General features: G+C 36.1%; 2 protein-coding genes across 4 annotated transcripts; both read left to right on the plus strand.

The window, feature by feature from the left end:
• On the plus strand, positions 1-13,008 carry LOC123867145. 3 transcript variants are annotated; one of them, XM_045909028.1, is made up of 16 exons: positions 1-354; positions 889-1,569; positions 1,643-1,720; positions 2,535-2,598; positions 2,674-2,700; positions 2,775-2,813; positions 2,894-3,428; positions 8,482-8,588; positions 9,114-9,226; positions 9,776-9,878; positions 9,965-10,077; positions 10,447-10,647; positions 11,004-11,374; positions 11,829-11,958; positions 12,276-12,360; positions 12,760-13,008. In XM_045909028.1, exons 1-16 carry the CDS (start codon positions 292-294, stop codon positions 12,879-12,881), a joined length of 2,832 nt encoding a protein of 943 aa, XP_045764984.1. In that variant the 5' UTR covers positions 1-291; the 3' UTR covers positions 12,882-13,008. The 3 variants fall into 3 exon arrangements, with proteins under 3 accessions (XP_045764984.1, XP_045764985.1, XP_045764986.1); XM_045909029.1 differs by having other exon boundaries at positions 1,655-1,720; XM_045909030.1 differs by lacking the exon at positions 1,643-1,720.
• A 969-nt stretch (positions 13,009-13,977) lies between these two features.
• Positions 13,978-18,316, plus strand: LOC123866785 (translation initiation factor eIF-2B subunit gamma). Its single transcript, XM_045908474.1, has 4 exons — positions 13,978-14,390; positions 15,820-16,646; positions 17,290-17,519; positions 18,104-18,316. Exons 1-4 carry the CDS (start codon positions 14,231-14,233, stop codon positions 18,264-18,266), a joined length of 1,380 nt encoding a protein of 459 aa, XP_045764430.1. The 5' UTR covers positions 13,978-14,230; the 3' UTR covers positions 18,267-18,316.
• The last annotated feature ends 3,299 nt before the right edge of the window (positions 18,317-21,615 follow it).

The following is a 21,615-nucleotide window of genomic DNA, read 5'->3' on the forward strand; positions in this document are numbered from 1 at the left end:
AACCTCATTTAGTTCTGGTTTATTTTATAAATAAAACCATACGTCGATTTTCATCATTTCATTTTTAAAGTCAATGACAAATATGAATGACAGGCTTTGAAAATAATCAATGCAAGATATTATATGTCTAGTATGTCTATAAAAGCGAATCATCATTTTAATTTAAAGCCTTCGAGATTATCACTATTATAGCCGTTACGTCTGTGTATCATTCTATAATATGAGAGCAAGAAATTATTATTAAACTGTTGAATCTATTTTATTGGTATTTTTTGTATTTACATAACGATCATGTCGAATTCCAGTATAATGAGTGTAAGAGAAATGATAGACACATGTTTTGGAGAGCCTGATGTAAGTTTTATATTTTGTCAATAGCCAACCTTGCCACGTTCCCACAAGAGCAAAAATATCTTCTGTGCGAGGGTAGCAAAATGATAGTCATTTCTTCTGATTCAGCTTTGGCTTTAGTGTTTTAAAAAAGTAGCTCTAGCGTAACTACATTCTGCCTTCACTTTTGTGTGTCTCTAACTCTAACGTAACCGAACTTATTAGGTTCCGTCATCATCACTTATTTTAACAAGCTTACTCTTAAAATAGGTTAAACAAAAGTGACGGTAGAGCCTAATATGGTTAGGATAAGATAGGGATATTTTTTTTTTTGTGTAAGAGCAGGACAAAAGTGAAGCTTGAATAGAGTTACCTTTGTTAGAACTATTTTTTAAAGAACGAAACAAAAGTAAGAATATAACCTATTTCAATTAGAGTACCTAATATTCTTTAGGTGAGAGTGAAATATGTTTATTACCTGCAAAGGTAGCTTGATAAGACCAAATATTTTTTAGTCTGTACATAAGCGTCAGATCTAAATATCCAACCGTATTTCAGGTAAATATTGTCAATTTCAAACTTATGCAGACCATACTATACCTTCTCGCTAGACAACAGCGATTATTAGAACGTAAAGTCACAATTGAATTTGAAAAAGTTCTCATTCCTAGGACGTCTAGCCTTTCGATCACAGAAGTGAAATTGAAAGCAAATGTAGTTAAAAAAAAGAAGAAAATAACAAAACCTGGTGCGGGACCAACTACTGGTGCAGGTGCAGGTGCGTCTGCAAAATTAAAAGCTGATAAGTATTCTAAATCAACCACAGATGAAACGACAACATCTACAGATAAAACTTTTAGATCAACAGCAGAGCCTATCTCGACAGATACAACTAAATCAACAACAGATAAAACATCTACTTCAAAATCAACAACAGAAAAATCTATAGCAGATAAAGTATCTTTTAAACCAACTAAAGATATACCTAAAACTTTGAAATCAATGGTGTCACGGGATGAAGCACGTCTAGAAGCATCTATAAATAAAACTGGAAATCTAAAAGATCTGTATCAGAAAGAATCATCTTCATCAGAGAAATCTGCTTCTATATCAACACGTAAAACATCTAAATTGGTTTCTGAAAAAGTCAAATCCTCATCAGATAAGACTAGAACAGACAAAACTTTGTCAGCTAAGGGTCATGAAGATGAAGCCATAAGTGGAAAAGCTAAAAAGAGGGTAATTATATATTTATTTTCTTGATTTATATTTTGTAATGCATTGAAATGTATTTATTCACGCTATCATTTAGTTTTCCTCTCAGGATTATCATCATCTTTTGGAGCTTATTGAGCAGCAAAGGGAACGAGAGTTACGTGTCGTCAATCAGGTGCCAAAAGTTATCAAGTTACAGTTAATTTGTCTTGTTTTTCTTTTCTTTTTTTGCCCTTTTTTCAGCTTTTATCCAGTATCCAGCTACTATGTACACCGTATATTATTTTTATTTTTTATTTCTAGTTCATTGGTAAGTGACAATATGTTAATTTCTCTTTTATATTTGTACTAGCTGATTCACCTCGACTTTGCTTGGTTGAAAATTCTAAAATCTTTATATGTGGGAGTCGATGTTGTACAGAGAAGCAGCGTGCAAAATCTCAAGTTTCTAGATCAAGTGGTTTGAGCTCTACGTTAATAATGTTAGTCAGTCAGTTTATCCTTTTTATCGGATTTTGAGAAATTCCACTTTTAGGAACTTGGAGATTCATCTATTTGTGTTACAAGTATTTATAACATTTATGCGTAAGCAATACTTATAATACGATAAATATGTTCAGGCTGACGATGTCTAGCTAGTCTCATAGAATGTCTTAAAACTAATGTGTCCATATCGAGTCATAGCATTATTACAATTAGCAAAGTATGAAATGATATACCTATATCATTTCATACTTTGACTTGATATTTGATAATTTTATTATTCTAGAGCTCTCGCCGCTCCACCGACCCTAAGGTAATAATTGTAAAGGATTGGCATCTACCCGTTGCCCTAATATCAAAATCATTACTAACTATGCCAGTGGTTTTAAACCGAATGTGAATGTGCCTCTAGTGGCAGTAGTTAGGCTGGACGCACGTCGTTCACTTGCGAGATCATTTAGCAGATTTTAGATTAAAAATTTTCACATTATCACTTTTTTCCATAGAGAGCTGATTCGCGTGAAGTAGCGGAGAAAACACCAACACCCATGGCGTCTTTAGATTCAATGGGTATCTTCAATCTTTGTTATTCGTATTATGTACTTATTCAGTAAACGGAACTTAACATTTGATTTCTATTTGCAGAAGTACAATATGAGAAGCTTCTTGTCGGTGAGAATAGATTATTTTATATTACTTCTTTTTTTTTAAGTACATACAATAAATGCATCAATGCCATTTTTTAGTTGAACGAGTACCCATTGAAGAAGCGGAAAAAAATATAGGTAAAAACTTCAAAGAATTTACTCGTAGCTGTTTCACACATTCTCAACTAATGTTTTAATTAAGTCACTAATTATTTAAGGGCGTTTACGTGAAGGCAAGGTACCAAAGTTGGATATTGTAACAAAAGACGAATTTGATGAACTAGCACAGGTAGTAAAAGAAATACAAACAAAATTTGGCTTAGGTGAAGCTGAATTACCGGATAATGTGCAATTAATGGAAGATCTATCTCGTAGCGCTTCTCTGACTGATGCAAGAGCTGCCTTACTACTGTCTGCTCGACTTGAACACGTTGAAAAAACTTTAAATGTAATGGAGTCTTTGCTTAATGATTTAGCTGTCAAAAAGGGCACCAAAATAAAACAAAAACAAGATGCAAAAGAGCCAATCTATGCAGTACAACACACACAGATAACTGCTAATACACCTGCAACAAACGTAATTTATGATGCACCCAGTGGTCGTTCAAACACTGCACGAAAGTCTGGTATAGAAAGCAAAAACATTCCAACAAATCAAGTTTCAGAACCACCTTTCAATGAAACGGAAGAGCCTGTTATGGGAATGTTGGAAGAAATGCCGAAAGCAAATTATATTAACCCGGATGATTTAGAGTGAGATGCAATGCATAAATGAGTTTATTATATGATAGTGTATCTTAATAATTGTACATTTTGATTAAATGATCAAACGAACTTACCAAGTGAAGTTCGATCTTGATTGTCCCATCTTCGGCGAAGAGATTTAATATTTTTCACTTGTAAGTAGTCTTCGCTACGCTTCAACCCACTCGCACGTAGTTTAGCTATATAAGAAAGAAAGAGATAGCACGCTCCCTACTTTCATAGCAGCCATGCCGGCTACAGGCGTCATTTAGTTTAGAGAATAACAAGGCCTCCAACGTTGATGTTTCGGGTAAATAATAAATAATTATTATAGACGGGGATGGGAGGGACCTTAAATCTCTTCGCCGAAGATGGGACAATCAAGATCGAACTTCACTTGGTAAGTTCGTTTGATCATTTAATTGTCCCATCTTCGGCTCCGAGATTTAATATTTTTCACTTGTAAGATGTTCAGAGCAAATGGAAACGTTGGAGGGCAAAATATTAAACCAAAAACAAATCTAGATTAAACAAAATAAGTAGTTATTTATTATGAAAATTAACATAAAAATTAACCTGAATCTGTATTCCATATAAAGAAAATAACTTAATTAGGCGAAACATTAAATAGTGCATTAGCAAAACCTAAATTATCGTTAGTCAAAGGTCTATTATAAAAATTCGCAAAGGTTGCTGACTGCTCTGACCAGGTAGCAGTCTTTCTTATAGTATCGACACTGACACCTGCTCGTAGTGCAGCAGAAGCAGTTGCAAGTCGAGTACTATGAGCACTAAATATTGCCGTATCGACACCACTAGCTGTGAGAATTTGTTTTATCCATCGTCCAATGGTTTGGGACGAAGCAGGATGAAAGGGTTTTTTAGTAGTAAGTATAAGTCTATCATCGTGACTAGATCTGCAGATCGAGGTCATCGTTATATAGGATACTAGTGTATCCGCTGGGCAAACGCTTGGCCGTTGTATAAAATAAGGGAGGTCAAGTCTCGGTTGTGATTTGCCTATCCCTGAAGTTTTAATAATATCGGTAATCGTTATAACAATCCTTTCACTGCTCATTTTAATATTTGGGATCCTAATTAACGTTAATGTCTGACATCTTTGTCCAGTAGACAAGGATAGTAGAACTACTAGCTTTTTAGTGAGTTGTTCCAAATTAAGAGAGCTATTTGGGTATAAGTTTGCAAGGTAATTAAGAACTACATTTGGATCCCAAGTGGTATCATACTTAGGAAAGGTTGGTTTAATTTTAAAAACACCTTTGAGAAACCCTCTTTACTCGTTCATCTTGGCCCACCTTATTTATGGTAATAAGAGATAAAGCTGAACGATGATTATTTAATGAACCATAAGAGGATACATTCCTTAAGCAATCTGCTAGGAAGTCCAGTAAGTCATAAACCTGAATATCTAAAGGATCTAAACTTTTAGTATTGCAATAGCCATACCATACCACAGTTTAAAGCTAGAAGTATACTGGGATTTTGTACTATTCGACAAGGATGCAAGAATTGTACTCATTGCTGATGGAGGGACTTGTTGCCTGGCGAAAGCTTGCCTGATAATACACCCACCACCAGGGAAAGGCACCGATGAAGAGGATGGGTTTCTATGTCCCTTTTCCAAAAATACATCGTAGATAATTAAGTATATCTTTATATGTATAAATTATATATATATTCGAAATCTGCATAATGGATTTGATATCAAACTCTAGCCATCTGTCTGAAGTTAATTTTTTCTTGACATATCTACATTTTTTATTTTATTTTTTCCATATCATGTATCTAAGTGCTTCTAAATTCGCAACACTTCTTGGTTTTTTGGTTGTTATATCTCCTAAATTGATTTGTTTTGACGTCATAATATAGCCTCTAACATACGGGACGGGATTTATATTAAATTTAATGTGTAGTTTGGCAATAATGAGGGAATCGATAAACAAACAAACACACATACATAGCTGCCAAATTCTCTGTCTTACCCTAGTTGGGTACAGAATGGTCTTGTTCGATAAGATTTGATAGGTATTCTCTAGTTCGTTCTTCAAATTATGTATTACATTTTTACAACAGCTATAATCCTTAACTACATACGCAAAACACAAAAATGAAAATATTATATATACAAAAGTTTTAAACTATCTGTAAGAAAAAATTACGAGTATTAAAAATACCTAGTATTGAGATGTGATAGTCGTACTACAATTTCAGGTATATTCTAAATAATCCAATAAGAATTTTCAAAAAACTTTCAGAAAACTTTCAAAGAATTTTCAGAAAACAAGTGTTACGTCCGTTCTCGGAAAAGCCTCGACCGATACTAGTTTCCTAGTTCGATTCCTATTGCATGTTTGCGCAGTTTTATGGTGTATTTCAAGTTTATTTTTGGTAACAAATAATAATTAAATTTAGATGTTTTCTTTAACCCCTTCATAACATATATTGTAAATATGTTTTACTTTCATGAGTACTTAATTTTATTTATAAATAAAGAAAAATAATCCACCTAAATGATAGTTTTACATGACTATAATTTTATAAAATTATAACTTTTTTGGTTTGGATTTTTCTAATTTAAAAAATGCCAATTGAAACTTTGAATCTGTCACTTTGTTAGTTCAGGACCTCATCTTTAAAAAAAAAATATATGTCTTTGTATGAATTGACCTAGTAACTTTTGATGTAGTGAATATCAAAGATGAGACGAAACCCAAAATTCACTAATAGTCTTTTGATATTTCAGGCCATAAAATAAAAAATAAAAATAAATTGGGAAATATTTTCTTCCAATTTAATAAAACAGGAAATATTCTACAATGTAGTATGAATATATTTTACGTAAATGCAGTGTTTAACAAAATATGAAGCGGCAAAATGGCTCAAAAATGACCAAAGCCGTGTCAACGATCTTAAGCCAAAAAGTAAAACCAAGAACTCGTAAAGAGAAAAAAAATCTTAAATATTTTGTGTGATTTCTGTGTATTGGTACCAAAAAGTAAGCTTCTTTGCGGTCTAGGTTTACTATATAAGAGTTTTTGGTCATTAACTTAATTGCAGTCCTAATATCTTCCATTTTGAAGTGACTTATATTTACAAACTTATTAAGCTTTTTTTTTTTTTTTTTAATTTAAAATAATACGTTTTTCACCGTTACTTTTAGGGACCAGAAAAATACCTTGAAACAAATTGGCCCTTACACGGTTCACATCTACGAATTGCTTGAGAAAAACTTAAACTCATTATTATTATTATTATTGGGAAGAGATATTTTTGGATAAGATGTTGGGTCCTGAATTGGTAATTCGGTGAATGGAATTTTATACCCAGAAATGCTATTAAGAACAGCTTCATCATTAGTAATATTTTTCCAAGCTCTCATGAAAAATTTTAAACGACCCGCATGTACCTGGGAACTTATCGTTTCTGCTTCGCCAGCCACGACTGCTTGTGACGTCGAGACGTCGATGGTGGCGGCGTTGACGCTCGCTGCCCGCTGCAAACCGGCTGTGGTTGGTACGCTGTTGAACGGCGCTGGTAAACTTGCGTCGGCGTGAATTTGGCCCCCCTGCCGCGGGTCGGCTGACGTCCGCCGCGGTAGTTCGAGTGTGTACGCGGCAGGGAGGGCTTGAAGTTTAAATCACTTGATGTGGCTGAAGATTGGATAAGCTTCCCCGTCTTCTGGATGCCCCGTGAAGACTTGATGAAATCAACCAATTTTTCTGTCGACCATAGGCGTCACGAGTGAGCGTCTGGTTTCAGATTCGAAATAATGGGAGTCAGCAATCAATTTACCCGCATCTGCAAGATTTTTCAGAATCGCCGGTGCTTCTATTTGTTTAGTTAGCATGTCCGACATTGTCTTGCTGAGTACTGTAAAAGCACATGCCAGCTGGTTTTGCTTTTTTTAAAACAAGGGAATCTCTATTCCGGGCCGACTCTGTTAGCATTGCGCTAATTTCTGGATTGAGCACGGAGGGCTTCAGCAGGGGACAGATTTTTGGAAATAAGCATTTTTTTTTTTTAATAATTCGCCCCTTACCTCCTTTTTTAGTCCCTCTTTAAGGAGGCTCTCGAAATCCCCTAAAGCGAGTAAGAGTTCTAGTCGGCACTAGGGGGTGCATTTGTAACCTCTGTTGGTTGCGGGGACCGGGGAAAGATGAAAAGATAAATAAATAAAAGAAGGGTTAATATCTCGTATTAACTCATAATATATTGCTATTGGTCAATATCTCGTATTAACTCATAATATATTGCTATTGGTCAATATCTCGTATTGACTCGAAGCCGTTTTGTTTTTTTGTTTTTTTTTTTTTTTTAATCTACGGTCTAATATCACGTAGTAGATCAGAGATATAATTGCTATAAGTAGCCAGCTAGAAATAGCCAGCATGGAAACAAAAAGAATAACTTTTTCGTACATACCTTCACTATCCGATCCGTAATGCTGGCGTCGTAATTTTTCTTCATATTTTCTAATCTTTTTACGCCATTTTTTTTCCTTATGCTATGCTTATGCACAGTGCTATGTGCCTTCTTTTCGGCATGGTAATTAACTTGAGAAATATTTTATTTTTTTATTATTTTTATTATCTTTTACTACGTGCGGTAGTCGCGCGCGCACGAAAACGAATGACGCCTGTAGCCGACATGGCTGCTATGAAAGTAGGGAGCGTGCTATCTCTTTCTTTCTTATATAGCTAAACTACGTGCGAGTGGGTTGAAGCGTAGCGAAGACTACTTACAAGTGAAAAATATTAAATCTCGGAGCCGAAGATGGGACAATCGATCATCATTTTATGTACTTACCTATTTAAAAATATAAAATTACAGAATTTGAATATTCTGTTGTGTCAGGATTCCATACCTACATTTACCTAGCGTTTAGCATGTATCCCATGTAACATTTTACGTGGTATGTCCCTAAGAAAATATAAACAGAAAGACAGACACGCACATTTTTGTATTTTTAATTTTGGATATCAACACTGCATTTTATTTGTAATATTGATACTCACTATTTAAAGATAAATGCAAATTACAGCGTTGGAATGCAAGAACTGTATGAAGAGTTACTAAATTATGTGAGAAAATTAACAAATCAAGCTGTTAGTAAGGCTGACGAGGCATTAAAAACTGCTTGTAGACTAGGTAAAGTAAGATCTATAGATAATAATTATTATACTCGTAACATATAAGTATTTGTAATTATTTAAGTATCTACTTTGAGTTTTAAAAGGAACCAAAAGCTTAATTTGATATAATCCGCCAAACCAAAGAAATCTGTATGGTGCAACACGCAGCATGCGACATGCACCGTCCGTCGCAACTAAAAATTTGCAATTAGGCATTGTAAGGTCTACATCTCCTGAGGATGCTCCGGTGTCGAGGCGAAACGCGCGTCGAGTGTGGTGTGGTGGCTGGCTTTTCTTGCATGTTTAGGTATCAGTGGGAGGGCGTGCGGTGCATGTCCCATGCTGCATGTTGCACTATACAGATTTCTTTGGTTTGGCGGATTAGCAAATTAAGCTTTTGGTTCCTTGTATATCATTCACTTCCGCAAAATAACGCTTGCTTCTATAACTACTTTGAGTCTTTACATTGATAACTTTTTCTACTGGAATAATAATTTGCAATTTTTCTATAACTAAAAAAACATTTTTTTTAATGTAACAGAGATAAAATTGGACGCAGCAATGGATGTAGACACTCGCATGGAGTGTTTGGAGACGTTAGTGTCTGAATATGCTGGAAAAATTAATGCACTAGATATAAATCTGTCGTCCCAAGTGAGTGTATTTCTTTGTTTATCATCATCATCATAATCATCAGCCTGTGGATGTCCACTGTTGGACATAGGCCTTCCCTAATGAGCGCCATCACACCCGGTCCTCAGCCTTCCTCATCCAGCTACTTCCCGCCAGCCGCTTTATATCGTCGGTCCATCGTTTATCTTTGTTTATACCTACAAATATCATTTATTGCTATTAAAGATATGAATGTGGATGTCTTCTATATACCACAAGGAAATATTATAAAGTTGCGACAGGCATAACGTATAGGTAACTGAGTAGTTTCCTGCGGTAGTGGAGCGGTGCGGGAGGGTGTGCTGACGTGACGCGAGAGCTCAGTGATTTGTCAATTTGTGACAATTGTTATTGTTACTTCTCCCGACGCACTGCTTTACTACCGTACCGGAGCCTACTCAGTAAATGCGGCATGCGCTATACTTATAGTAGGCACCAATTGTAAAAGTCTGCAACATATTTTTGGCTAGGTTAGGAATTACTAATTTTTTAAAGTAGCAGTTAAGTTTATCTAACTCCTTTTTTGTACAGATGTCGAATTATCAAGAACAGTTAACCCAAATGCAACATGACTTAGAAGGTGGCTTAGAAACTATGGCTGAAACTTTAGCAAATCCTCCAGGGGAAATCCCAGGTATAAGTACTGGCATTTATAATATCAAAACAGCATTTAAAATTGCTTCTAGAGCTAATCTAAGCAACAATAAACGTCTATTACAGGTGCTGCAGAGCTTAACGCAAATTTTGCCAGTCTACAAGTACAGTTTGATACTACCAATATGAAACAAAACGAGTTAAAGGAAAATCAACTAGTATTGTCTTTAGACATTCAAGTAAATGATTCAAAATGATTACAATATTATCTATTATAAATTATACATATTGAACACGGTAATAAATACGACGTACATGAATTTTCAGCGATTTCAATTTTCGACACTTTCAACCATCTCAACCTAAATGTATTATTTGTAGGTGAGGTCTGCGCAAGAATTGTGTTTTCTTTATTCCAAGGGAATTCTTCGCTTTTCAGGTTCGGATCGGATTTTTCGACAAACAGACTGACAGACGTACAAACAGACATGCTTTCGCATTTATAATATTAGTCTTTACTACGTATCTTCTGACTGCTTATGTAGACTGTTCAGTATTGATGTTAGAGAAAGTTAATTGTTCAGTTTACTTACTTATTTGACTCGTAGGCTTTGTGGAAAGAGATTGAATTACTACGTGAAATCAAATCAGACCGCGACGAAGTAGCAGACGCACTACGAGACAAAGCTGGACTCGGTGCACTGAACGGTCTCGTTACCGTACAGCAGTTTGACGCGGTACGAGGTGAATTTGAACAACGAATTGGAGCTTCATACGATAAATTCAATAATCAAGAGATTGTTTGGCAAGTAAGAACTCTTTCTCACTAACTAGATTCGTTCTCTTTACCCGAGAGCAGTTTGATGCGATACACGGTGATTTTAAATAACGAATTGGAGCTTCATATTATGATAAATTCAAACATATTTCACTAGCTGAGTGTCCCAAAAGAAATCTAACCTGTTACAAAAGACACCGCCTTTGTAATGTTTGCTATAGTCTGAACCGGAGGATGGGCATAAACTATTGTTTGTCCCGAAAAATCAAAGAGATCCCTTGAGATTTTTAAAAAACTAAATCCACGTTGACTAAGTCATGAAGTCAAGTTGAATAAAAAATCAGTTTCTATTAAAATTACTTTTAATTAATACACGTTAACTTTCAGAAAATCATAGACGATCTTCTGAGAGAACTGAACGACAAAGCTGATTTGGTACAAGTATCAGCATTGCGTGATGATATAAATAGCAATCTTGAAAGACTGCGAAATAAAATCCATACGATGATGGAGATAGTTGGGGAACCACGCGCGGCTGCTGTTTCCAGAAGACTACTACGCGATGCTGCATGTCTTTCTTGTTCATCTCCTGCACAGATGAATTTGGAAGAAAATACTCTACCAGCGTTACCTGCTTTCTCGAAAGCATCGACTCGTCCCCCTACTATAGGTGCAGAAGATACTACAAAGCCGAAGGAAGATGGAGATCATGGATTATGTTATCCCGGACAGCCAATACCACATCCGAGAGATCCAAGGTGGAATGAATGACAATAATAGTTAATTTATACAATGTACCTATCTCACTAAACGATAACTTTCTTAACTCTAAAAACTAACTTTTAGTTATGATAGGCAGATCAAATGGTCTCCAAAAATCACATTAAAAATTTACAGACCTTTGAGAATATTAAAAAGAGGTAGGTACGTGATCGGTATCAAAACCTGGACCCCGAATACGAAACTGAAATTTACCACTGTCTTTTAGATTTTTCGAAAATCTGTATAAAAAACTCATTCTAACATAATAATTGAAACAAAAACTAACCTAACAGACATTATTACATATTTTAGATATTAAAGGTTTAGATATTCGGACTACTGTAATACTGTTGTAAAAATGTTGTACTCGTATACGTCTTAATACTTCCTAAAAAATGGGACATACAAAAAAACATTAAATTTTCAAATAATTAAATAAAAACATTTCAGATCCTATTTTTGCCGAAGATACTGCGGTGGGTCGCATACGGCAGCACGTGGCGCATTAAGTCGTGCGCCTGCTGAATTGACTATAAGCAACTTGCGCCGTGAAACCACTGGAGTTGGTTCCGATGGAAAAGTAAATCATACTTACATCGTTTACTATATTATTTACCTATTTAGATTTAGAGTCCTCCTTGATTGTGACCCTGCTACTCGTACGTTCCCAAACGCTATGCGTAGAGCCTTGAGCCTCGTTATTACGTCCGAGTCTTGTCTCCACCTAGTTAGTTCTATATTTTGTCAGTTGAAAATCAAGATTCGACTACAATAATTTGTTAGCTTTAGAAATAAAATGCTCAAGGAATGCTTCAAATGCGGCCCGAAAAAATAACAGCCTTATTTCAAATTATTTAGATTGGTACTCATATTCGTATACCTATCATGTGGTTACAGGTGTATAAGATGGATGAACAAGAGAAAAATAAGAAACCATGTTTGGCTTGTAACATCCAACTTAATATGTCTGAAGAAGGGAAAGGTTTGTATTTACCTACTTACTAGGAACGAATGTACTAAGGTGGTGTGGTACTTGCAACATCGCGATGTTGCAAAGTACCTCTAGGTACGGTCGACCTCAGAATTCGAGTAGCAATACCGCGAATTATTTGTTTAGTGAAAATATTACAATAAAACTTAAAGCTAGCCTTATTACATCAAAAACCTGTCGCACTTATAACTTTTTTTTTTTTAAACTCGCCACCTACACCCACCGCATGTGCATAACCGTGCCAAGCGAATATGATTATGGTGCTAAACTACTTACGGCCTTTGACTGTACCTACGCTAAGATTAACGCTTAATAGTGACAGCTTTTTTCCAACTTCCCAATCAAGCTTAGTTATAACTATTTACACAAGAGTTAATGTATTCATCTTAGATTCTAGATTTGAATCCGATCCTGAAACGGCCCAGTTTTACGTGTTGCCGGTTATGACATCAGCGGGCCGAGCAGCGGACAGCGTCTCCGTGACTCCACCTCTACCTGTTGATGACGACTAAACCCTGAAATCGATTCGAAGGATTTAGTTACTTACCTATATTTTTTTAGCAATTGATACGGATATTAAATTATGTTTTATTTTTATAAATTCTTACAAGCACATAATAAAGATTAACTTTGATTTATTTTCTCACATTAAATGGTTTTATTTTAATAGTAAAACAGAACAGGAATTATATTATTCCTGTGTGCTTTCAGTATGAATCAGTTCCTGGAAAATTAAAGAAAAAAAATTGCGCTTGATTCGCTCGTGCTTTATGTTCCTGAATAAATTACGAATCTAGTCAGTAGGTATTATTCAACAAGATCTAAGCAAAAAAATACCGCTGGCAATAATTATTATTATTCAGCTCCCAGCGATATTGGATGCTCCTTTCCTGTCCGCTTTCAATATTAGTAGGTACCGTAATATTATGAGCTGTTGAGTAGCTTATTGTAGGTAAATATCGGCATCGTTTCAAAATTTCGCGCCATTACTTTTTCTTTCTGTGGGCCACCTCTAAAGTAATAAGTATATGTTCCTTGGGCCACATTACACGGTCGTTCGTTGTGGTTGGAACTTGGATATTATCACGATATTATAAATCAGGAAGCTTTCTCACTACAGACCATTGGTACAGACCAACTCTACCTATAAAACAAATTTACAAACACAAGTTCTGATATTGTTCTTAAATTCAATGAAATTCCTTAGCTGTCATGAACTGTGGTAATAGTGTACTCTAAGCCTAATTCAATGTTCATACTTCATAGACACGCTAGACGTTGACAGTAGGTTTACATAGCTTTATGACTTCGTCTGTGGTGGCGTTTGTTGGCGCGCGTGCGGTGCTTTTTTGGAGTGTTTTTTTGTGAGAAGTGGCCGGTTTTTGAGTTCTGCTGGCGTTTATTGGTGGTGGAACTGGCTGGGAAGCGCTCTAAATGGCGCCACGCGTATGTCGCCGGGCGCCGGCACAGACGGAGTCCATACTTATACATATAGTTTCCGTAACTTGTGAATAACTACAAACTTGACATTGGCTAATCAGTGTAAAGCCAGACGAGAGAAAAAAAAAAAAAAAGCTTTATGGTTTACAGTGACAGTCACACTTGACAATTGACATTGACATTTGCACTGTGATTTGCACGACATTTGTTTTGGTAACGAGAATTCTTATTTACGAATTCATTAATTTACCTATGTCTGCTTTTTTATTAATAAGTATGAATTATTTCTTCTAACATCAATTAAAGCACTTAACTGGAAGCGTTTCTTAATATTTGAGCTGACACAGTTATTGTTATTTTTACACGTTGAATTTCATCATCCTAACCTATTTTTCTGTAAAGTAAATGTTCTAAGTTACAAATGCATAAAATACTCGAGTTTCAAGCGGTAGTGTTAGCAGCGGGAAGAGGTTCGCGCTTGCCTGATGTTGGTGGGACAGTCTCGAAATGCTTACTCCCCGTGGGACCCTACCCGGTCCTATGGTACTCCCTGAATATGCTTGAGAAGTATGGATTTCAAGGTGAGCTTTCATACTCTTGAATACTATAACAACATGTTACAATACCTACACATTTAGATACACAAGCTTTTATATTATATTCCACACATTATCATAAATTCTTAGATCTTTAAATGTTACAATATTCTATATCTAGTGGGTAATATTACATTTTTACCACACATTGTCTCTCAGTTTTTTACATGAAACACATTAGTGTCATAATATTGTAAACTTAGACCAGAAGGGCCGTTATAATTTAACTATTTTAATAAGTTATTAAAATGTTCTTTCATATTAAGCTTGCACGAGGACATAAGCAACAACGCGTGGAGGCTTATCCAGAGTTTTAATCTTTAAATAATCTAACTGCAATATTAATTTGATCGGGGCGCAATTGCTATTGCAACCACTCAATCAAAATGGCGACCTAAACACAAAAGTATTTAATAGTCGTCGAGTCTTGAGTAGGAGCGAGACTGGTTTAAAAATCGTCAAGCAGCCGTATTTATACAAATCGATTCAAGATGGCTGCTCGGAAGAGATCGTGTGACGTCGAATGAGTCAAATATCTGTTTTATTATTTTAAATTTTAAATAGTTTTTTTGAAAAAGCTAACAGTCGGCCATCCAAATTGGGTCGTTCGACCTCGAGCGACGAAAATAAATATTAGGCCAGGTTGTCCAGAATACTAATAGAGGCACGGTTGTTCGTAATACTACGGGACCAGGGTTGTCCCGACACATTTTATTCTAGGACCAGGGTTGTCCCTACACATTTTACTCTAGGACCAGGGTTGTCCCTTAAAGGGTGTTGAATGAGTAGACCAGGGTTGTCCCTTAAAGGGTGTTGAATGAATGGACCAGGGTTTTCCCAACCAATTTTATTCTAGGACCAGGGTTGTCCCTTAACTTCGAATTATATTCATTTGTGAACTATATTTTGTATGCTTAAGTGGATTTTTGCGTTAATTCCATCCCACTTTCTGAACTGTAAACTTAGACCAGAAGGGCCGTTATAATTTAACTATTTTAATAAGTTATTAAAATGTTCTTTCATATTAAGCTTGCACGAGGACATAAGCAACAACGCGTGGAGGCTTATCCAGAGTTTTAATCTTTAAATAATCTAACTGCAATATTAATTTGATCGGGGCGCAATTGCTATTGCAACCACTCAATCAAAATGGCGACCTAAACACAAAAGTATTTAATAGTCGTCGAGTCTCGAGTCGGAGCGAGACTGGTTTAAAAATCGTCAAGCAGCCGTATTTATACAAATCGATTCAAGATGGCTGCTCGGAAGAGATCGTGTGACGTCGAATGAGTCAAATATCTGTTTTATTATTTTAAATTTTAAATAGTTTTTTTGAAAAAGCTAACAATATGGTCATATTATAACTTAGAAGTCTATACGAAGTAAAATCGTTTTAAAAGTTATTTCTTTTCAGAAACAATTGTAGTTGTACTGGATGAAGATAAATCAAACATACTCAATGCATTAGAAAAATGTCCATTGAAAATTAAATATGAATTAATAGTTATTCCATCTGATGAAGATTGGGGCACTGCAAACTCACTCAAACACATCAGCAGTCGAATCACAACTGATCTTATAGTGGTATCTGGAGATCTCATCACTAATGTAAACCTAAATGAAGTTCTAAACCTCTACCGCAAACACGATGCAGCCCTTGCAACATTGTTCTTTAATAATGGCCCAGAAGAATGGATAGAGCTCCCTGGTCTCAAAACTAAGGCAAAGCCAGACAGAGATCTTGTTTGTATTGATAAGGAAACTGAAAGACTTGTTTTTCTGGCCAGTGCTAGTGACTTTGAAGAGAATATAACAATACCCCGCATGCTTATGAAAAAATTTAGAACTATAAGCTTGTACAGCAGATTATTGGATGCCCATGTGTATATTATGAAGAATTGGGTTATAAACTACTTAGTAGAATCTGATAAATTTACATCAATCAAAGGGGAACTAATACCCCACATTGTTAAAAAACAGTTGTCTAAACCCAAAAACCCATTGGAGAAGAAGGGAACCTCAGAAAAAAATGTTGATATATCTAAAGATATATTCGATTTTGCCATTGATCAAGGATATGAGAGTAAAATTAGAGACATGTCAAGTTATAATGACCACAAACTAGGTAGCAAAGGAGTATACTTCAATGATGTTCTCAGGTGTTATGCACATATACCAAATAAAAATACATTTGGTATTAGAGTCAATACACTATCAACACTTTATTTATCAAACAATAAGGTAAATTTTTAAAAAAAAAATTATTGATCATGTTTTTAGGGTTCCGTACCTTAAAAGGAAAAACTGAACCCTTATAGAATCACTTTGTTGTCGGTTTGTCTGTCTGTCTGTTAGTCTGTCTGTCTGTCATGTCTGGCAAAAAAACCTATAGGGTACTTCCTGTTGACCTAGAGTCATGAAATTTATCAGGTAGGAAGGTGTTATAGTACAAGTAAAGGAAAAATCCAAAATCTGTGAATGTGAACCAATAATAATTAGTATGTTCAATTTTCAAAGAAAGATGAGTATACCAAGTAAGGTATCAATGTAACTCTGGTACACAATCTCTAAAATCTAAAATGACAAGTCTAAAAAAATATATAGATATTTTTGATTCAATTAAACTTTTACAAGTATTTTGAATCATCAAATGCCACTGATTCTGAACCACTGGTTTGGAATACCTTGACTTCCTAATTCATTGCTATCCTTTTTATAATGCTCCCTGTGGAAAAGGATAGAAGATTATTGAGAGGTCTAAATCTGTCCTCTCAATAAATTTTGCTATGACTTACATGTTTTGAAAAAAAATTGCTAGGTAAAGCACAAAATCAAAAATCCATAAATAGGTATAATGTACAGAAATGTGTTTTCTTACTTCCAGATAGTATCAAAGTGGGAGGAACTAACGGGTACAACGCTCACGGACAGGCTTCATCCCAACAGTGAAGTAAAAACAAAACAAATTGATGAAACATGCACAGTCGGAGAGAAAAGTGTTATCAGTGAAAAAACCTCTATAAAGAGTTCATTCATTGGTGCTAACTGTACAGTTGAAAACAAAGTCAGATTAACCAACTGTATATTGATGAACAATGTTACTGTCAAAGAGGGGTAAGTACTATCCACGGAAAGAAGTTAGTATAGTGCTCTCTCTGTTACATAATCCCATACAAATGGCAGAGCTAAAAGCATTTTGAGTCATCAATCAATCACAAACGAAACTATGTTTTCGAATTGAATTTTGATAATTTTTTAAAAACATTTGAATTGAATTTCAAATCTTCTTTGTTAACATTTTTGTGATTGGTTGGTGTCTCAAAATGGATAATTTCCATTAAGATTTTCGTCTCTGTCATTTGTATGGGATTACGTAACAGAGAGAGCCCTATAGTTCTGCAGTTGCGACTTGGCAGTTTGTGCACGTTTGTGAACTTAATCCTTAGTCCATGGGCGCCTTCTTTGACGCAAAGAGGCCGCGCGGAGGCAGCGCTGCGGCCGCGCTGCTTTATAAATCCATATGATTTCGATTGATGAACTGTCGCGCGGGTGTAGCGCTTCAATCGCGCTTTTTTATTTATATGGATTTATAAAGCATGCACAACAGCGTATTAACTTAAAAAATTAAACAGTTTCTTTATATCATGCCAAAGACAAAGGAAAAAATCTAGGTTTTCTAAACTACATTTTCCTTCCAGATGTGTCCTTCAAGACTGCATTATTTTCACGGGTGCCACACTGGACTCTGACTGCAATCTACAGTACTGTCTCGTCGGACCGCACCACGTAGTGCCCGCTAAATCGAAAGGAAATCACCAACTGTTTGCTGAAACCACAGACAGTATGATTACTCTTGGATGATACTAATTGGGATATTTATTAAATAAAACTTTTGAATATAAACTTTGTTTCAATTTTCGATTAGGTACTTATATCTCGTTTATCTAAAAGTAAGATGCATGTACCTAAAATTCAAATAAAACTATAAAAATATTTTTCTGGTAAGTCAAAAGTCAAATAATCATTTATTTAAAGTAGGTACAATAATTATTGCACTCCTTTTGACGGTCGGAATCGTTATAATGGTGATATTAATTACGTAACTTAAAACCAAAGCTACAAGGGTTCCAAACGCGCCCAAGTCTGAGAAGAGCCCACAACAAACTCAGCAGGGTATTCTTTTTTTTTATTCAGTCATGACTAACATTCCCTGTTCCTCTCCAAAAGGTAAAGCGAGTAGTTTCGACTGATGCAACGGGTGAGGTTTGAACCGCCGACCGCCCCTTTAACCGATTAATCTTTGGGTGCTGTTAGAAAAACTAACCTATCCTGTACTTTTTATAGCTTCAATCAATCAACCAGCCTGTTTGCGTCCACTACTGAACATAGGCCTTCCCGAGAGCGCGCCATCACACACGCTTCTCCGCCTTGCTCGTCCACCCACTTCCCGCTACTGGTGGATTTGGTGGTCGTCTCACGCTGCGCTTGCTGGTACGCGGTCTCAACTCCAGAACACATCTTCAGTTCTATAGCTTGGTATAATAAATACTATGGCGATGATGAGTTGAGATGAGATAGCACTCTACTTAAGGGGCATGAGACGGGTCTGCCCGCGAAATTCAAATTTAATTTGGTTTTTCGCAATTTGTTAACTAAAACGACAAAGGCTTATGGCACTTTAATTACAAATTGCAAAAAACCAAATTAAATTTGAATTTCGCGGGCAGACCCATCGTGCCATCTTAAATTACCTACCTCAAGTGGATACGAAACTTAGCGAAATACGAACAAGCAATGAGAAGTAAAAGTATGCCAATCTGCACAACCAGCGAGGTGGACTATAGCCAAACCTTCAATAGCTCAACGGTTATAGGAGCGTACTGAAATCGGAAAGGTCGGCGGTTCAAACCCCACCCGTTGCACTATTGTCGTACCCACTCCTAGCACAAGCTTTACGCTTAGTTGGAGGGGAAAGGGGAATGTTAGTCATGATTCACATGGCTAATATTCTTTATTATAAAAAAGAAAAAAGAAACCCTCCTCATTCTGAGAGGAGACCTGTGCTCAGTAGTTGATCATGATGATGAATGAAAAGTAGATAGGTAGGTAGGTAATATTAAAACTTTTAATTAGGTATATGTAGATTGTAGGTACTAGTGACATCACATCATGTAGGAAATACAAGTCACGGTTCTGAGCTGATTGGGTATTAATGAGACATTCTCCGGACATTATTATCAAGGTACCTAGACGTTTTATCAGTGATGAAACTGATTGCATACAAGGGTACCTATACCTATTCAATTAGGTGATTGTCTCTTTAAAATGCATTGCATGTGGGATTTTAATGTTTCACCGCTACTGTTATTTGAATATCAACTGCCTGAATTTCAACTGACTTGGGAATCGAACCTTTTGCGAATAAAGCGGGTAGGTATTCTAATGAATATGAAGCAGTTATCAAAAAGTAGAGAATTATCTCTACTTTTTGATAACTACTTAGTTAAAGCTAGCTTCTTACTTCTTACCTAATGCTAAGTTAGTGAAGTGACTATACAGTAAGCAGGCTAAGTACCACTAAGCAGGTCGGGCTCATTAATTGGTCACGTGAACCGAGTAATATAGGTACTTACTGCTACAGAGTAGGACTTACTCAGGCCGGTGGCACGGCCCTTCGAAGTTCGACGGCACCTGCGTAGATAGGTAGCTCGTATTTCTTGGGTTTACGCGATAGAAAGAAAAGCGTTTGTTCAATTTCAGACCGCAGGCAGAACTGTGCGAGCTGAATTACACTTTATTACGTCGTAACAAGTTTCTATACGGAAGAGGAGGAGGTACCTACTTTTAAGCATTTTGTGGTCCAAGTAAAAACGCGCCGCAGGTTCCTTCGGACGTATGACACTATATTGAATCCTTAGGCCCAAAGTATTTATCCTTCTCTACTCGGCATCACGATAACACTTAAATGCTTGTCGATAGTCAAGACCGAAGTCTTCCATCAGCACTAGACTTGAGGAACTTAAAATTTACCTATGGGTAGGTGAGTACATTCCATAATTGGCATTTGTCCATAAATATCCACCATCATGCGAAGGAAGTTCGCTTTCTTTGGACACTTACAGAGAGGTGGACAATTTTCATTCCCAATAGTTACTAGTGTTAGAAGGGAGAATTGCAGGCAATAAAGCTCAAAGACGCAAATGGTTGAACGATATAAGGGGTTGGACAGGTCTAGTTACCTGGAGTTAAAAGAGGCGGCTTTAAATAGAAAAGCTTTTCGGATGATGATGATGATAATAATTGACATGAGTAATGAAATGATTGATGAGTAATGAGTAATGAGTAAATCCTATACCTACTTCTAAAATTACAGACATCTTTATTGAATTGCGGAATTTTATGTTACAATCGAGATGTATCTAAAAATTACCAATCATGAAGCACTTATGTTGATTTAACGTGTCGTAAGCCCGACAGTTAACCGTGTTCGCTGTTACGTAATCTGATGCAGCTCATCGGATTGGGACACATTTGTCCAGGTTACCTACATTCTGTATACAAAGCTATGGAATGTAATGAGGCAATTGTTTTCACAAGAAAAACATCTCACTCTTACTAGAATAAGCGGCTGCAGCTGCGCTATGTGCTTATGTGCTGCCAAGAGCACATAAGAAGCAAGAGTCTCTATATAAAATTCCAAACCCCTGTTTGGAATTTTATAATTTCTAAATCTCTGGTATTCTGGTATGGTAGATATTCCGGTACGATGCCGTGTAGAAACGAAAGGGGTTTAATAAAAACTGCCATACCCCTTCCAGGTTAGCCCGCTTCCATCTTAGACTGCATCATCACTTACCACCAGGTGAGAGTACAGACAAGGGCCAGTTTGTATCTGAATTAAAAAACCGGCCAAGTGTGAATCAGACTCGCGCAATGAGAGTTCCATACTCGGGTATTTTTTCCAACATTTTGCACGATAAATCAAAAACTATTATGCATAAAAATAAATAAAAATCTGTTTTAGAACGTTTCAAAACATCTTGACTAACAAAATACTTAAGTATTTTTTGAGAGATAAGAGAGAAGTTAGGTAAGTAGGTAACTCACAATAATTTATTGGTAGTCCGACAAACTGGCCTTTAATTCGAGTCAAGGTCGTATGAACTCTATTGGCTTCACTCTCTAATATTAACGTGTACACGAAATATAG

The sequence above is a fragment of the Maniola jurtina genome, chromosome 7 (assembly GCF_905333055.1).
Source record: "Maniola jurtina chromosome 7, ilManJurt1.1, whole genome shotgun sequence".
NCBI lineage: Eukaryota > Metazoa > Arthropoda > Insecta > Lepidoptera > Nymphalidae > Maniola > Maniola jurtina.

Excerpts from the sequence above, each read along its gene's own strand:
- LOC123867145 (XM_045909028.1), top strand. The coding sequence starts at position 292 with ATGTCGAATTCCAGTATAATGAGTGTAAGAGAAATGATAGACACATGT. Across the intron at positions 1,721-2,534 it reads AGTTACGTGTCGTCAATCAG|AGAGCTGATTCGCGTGAAGT; the intron begins GTGCCAAAAGTT and ends TTTTTTCCATAG. Across the intron at positions 9,879-9,964 it reads TCCTCCAGGGGAAATCCCAG|GTGCTGCAGAGCTTAACGCA; the intron begins GTATAAGTACTG and ends CGTCTATTACAG.
- LOC123866785 (XM_045908474.1), top strand. The coding sequence starts at position 14,231 with ATGCATAAAATACTCGAGTTTCAAGCGGTAGTGTTAGCAGCGGGAAGA. Across the intron at positions 16,647-17,289 it reads TTTATTTATCAAACAATAAG|ATAGTATCAAAGTGGGAGGA; the intron begins GTAAATTTTTAA and ends TCTTACTTCCAG. Across the intron at positions 17,520-18,103 it reads AATGTTACTGTCAAAGAGGG|ATGTGTCCTTCAAGACTGCA; the intron begins GTAAGTACTATC and ends TTTTCCTTCCAG.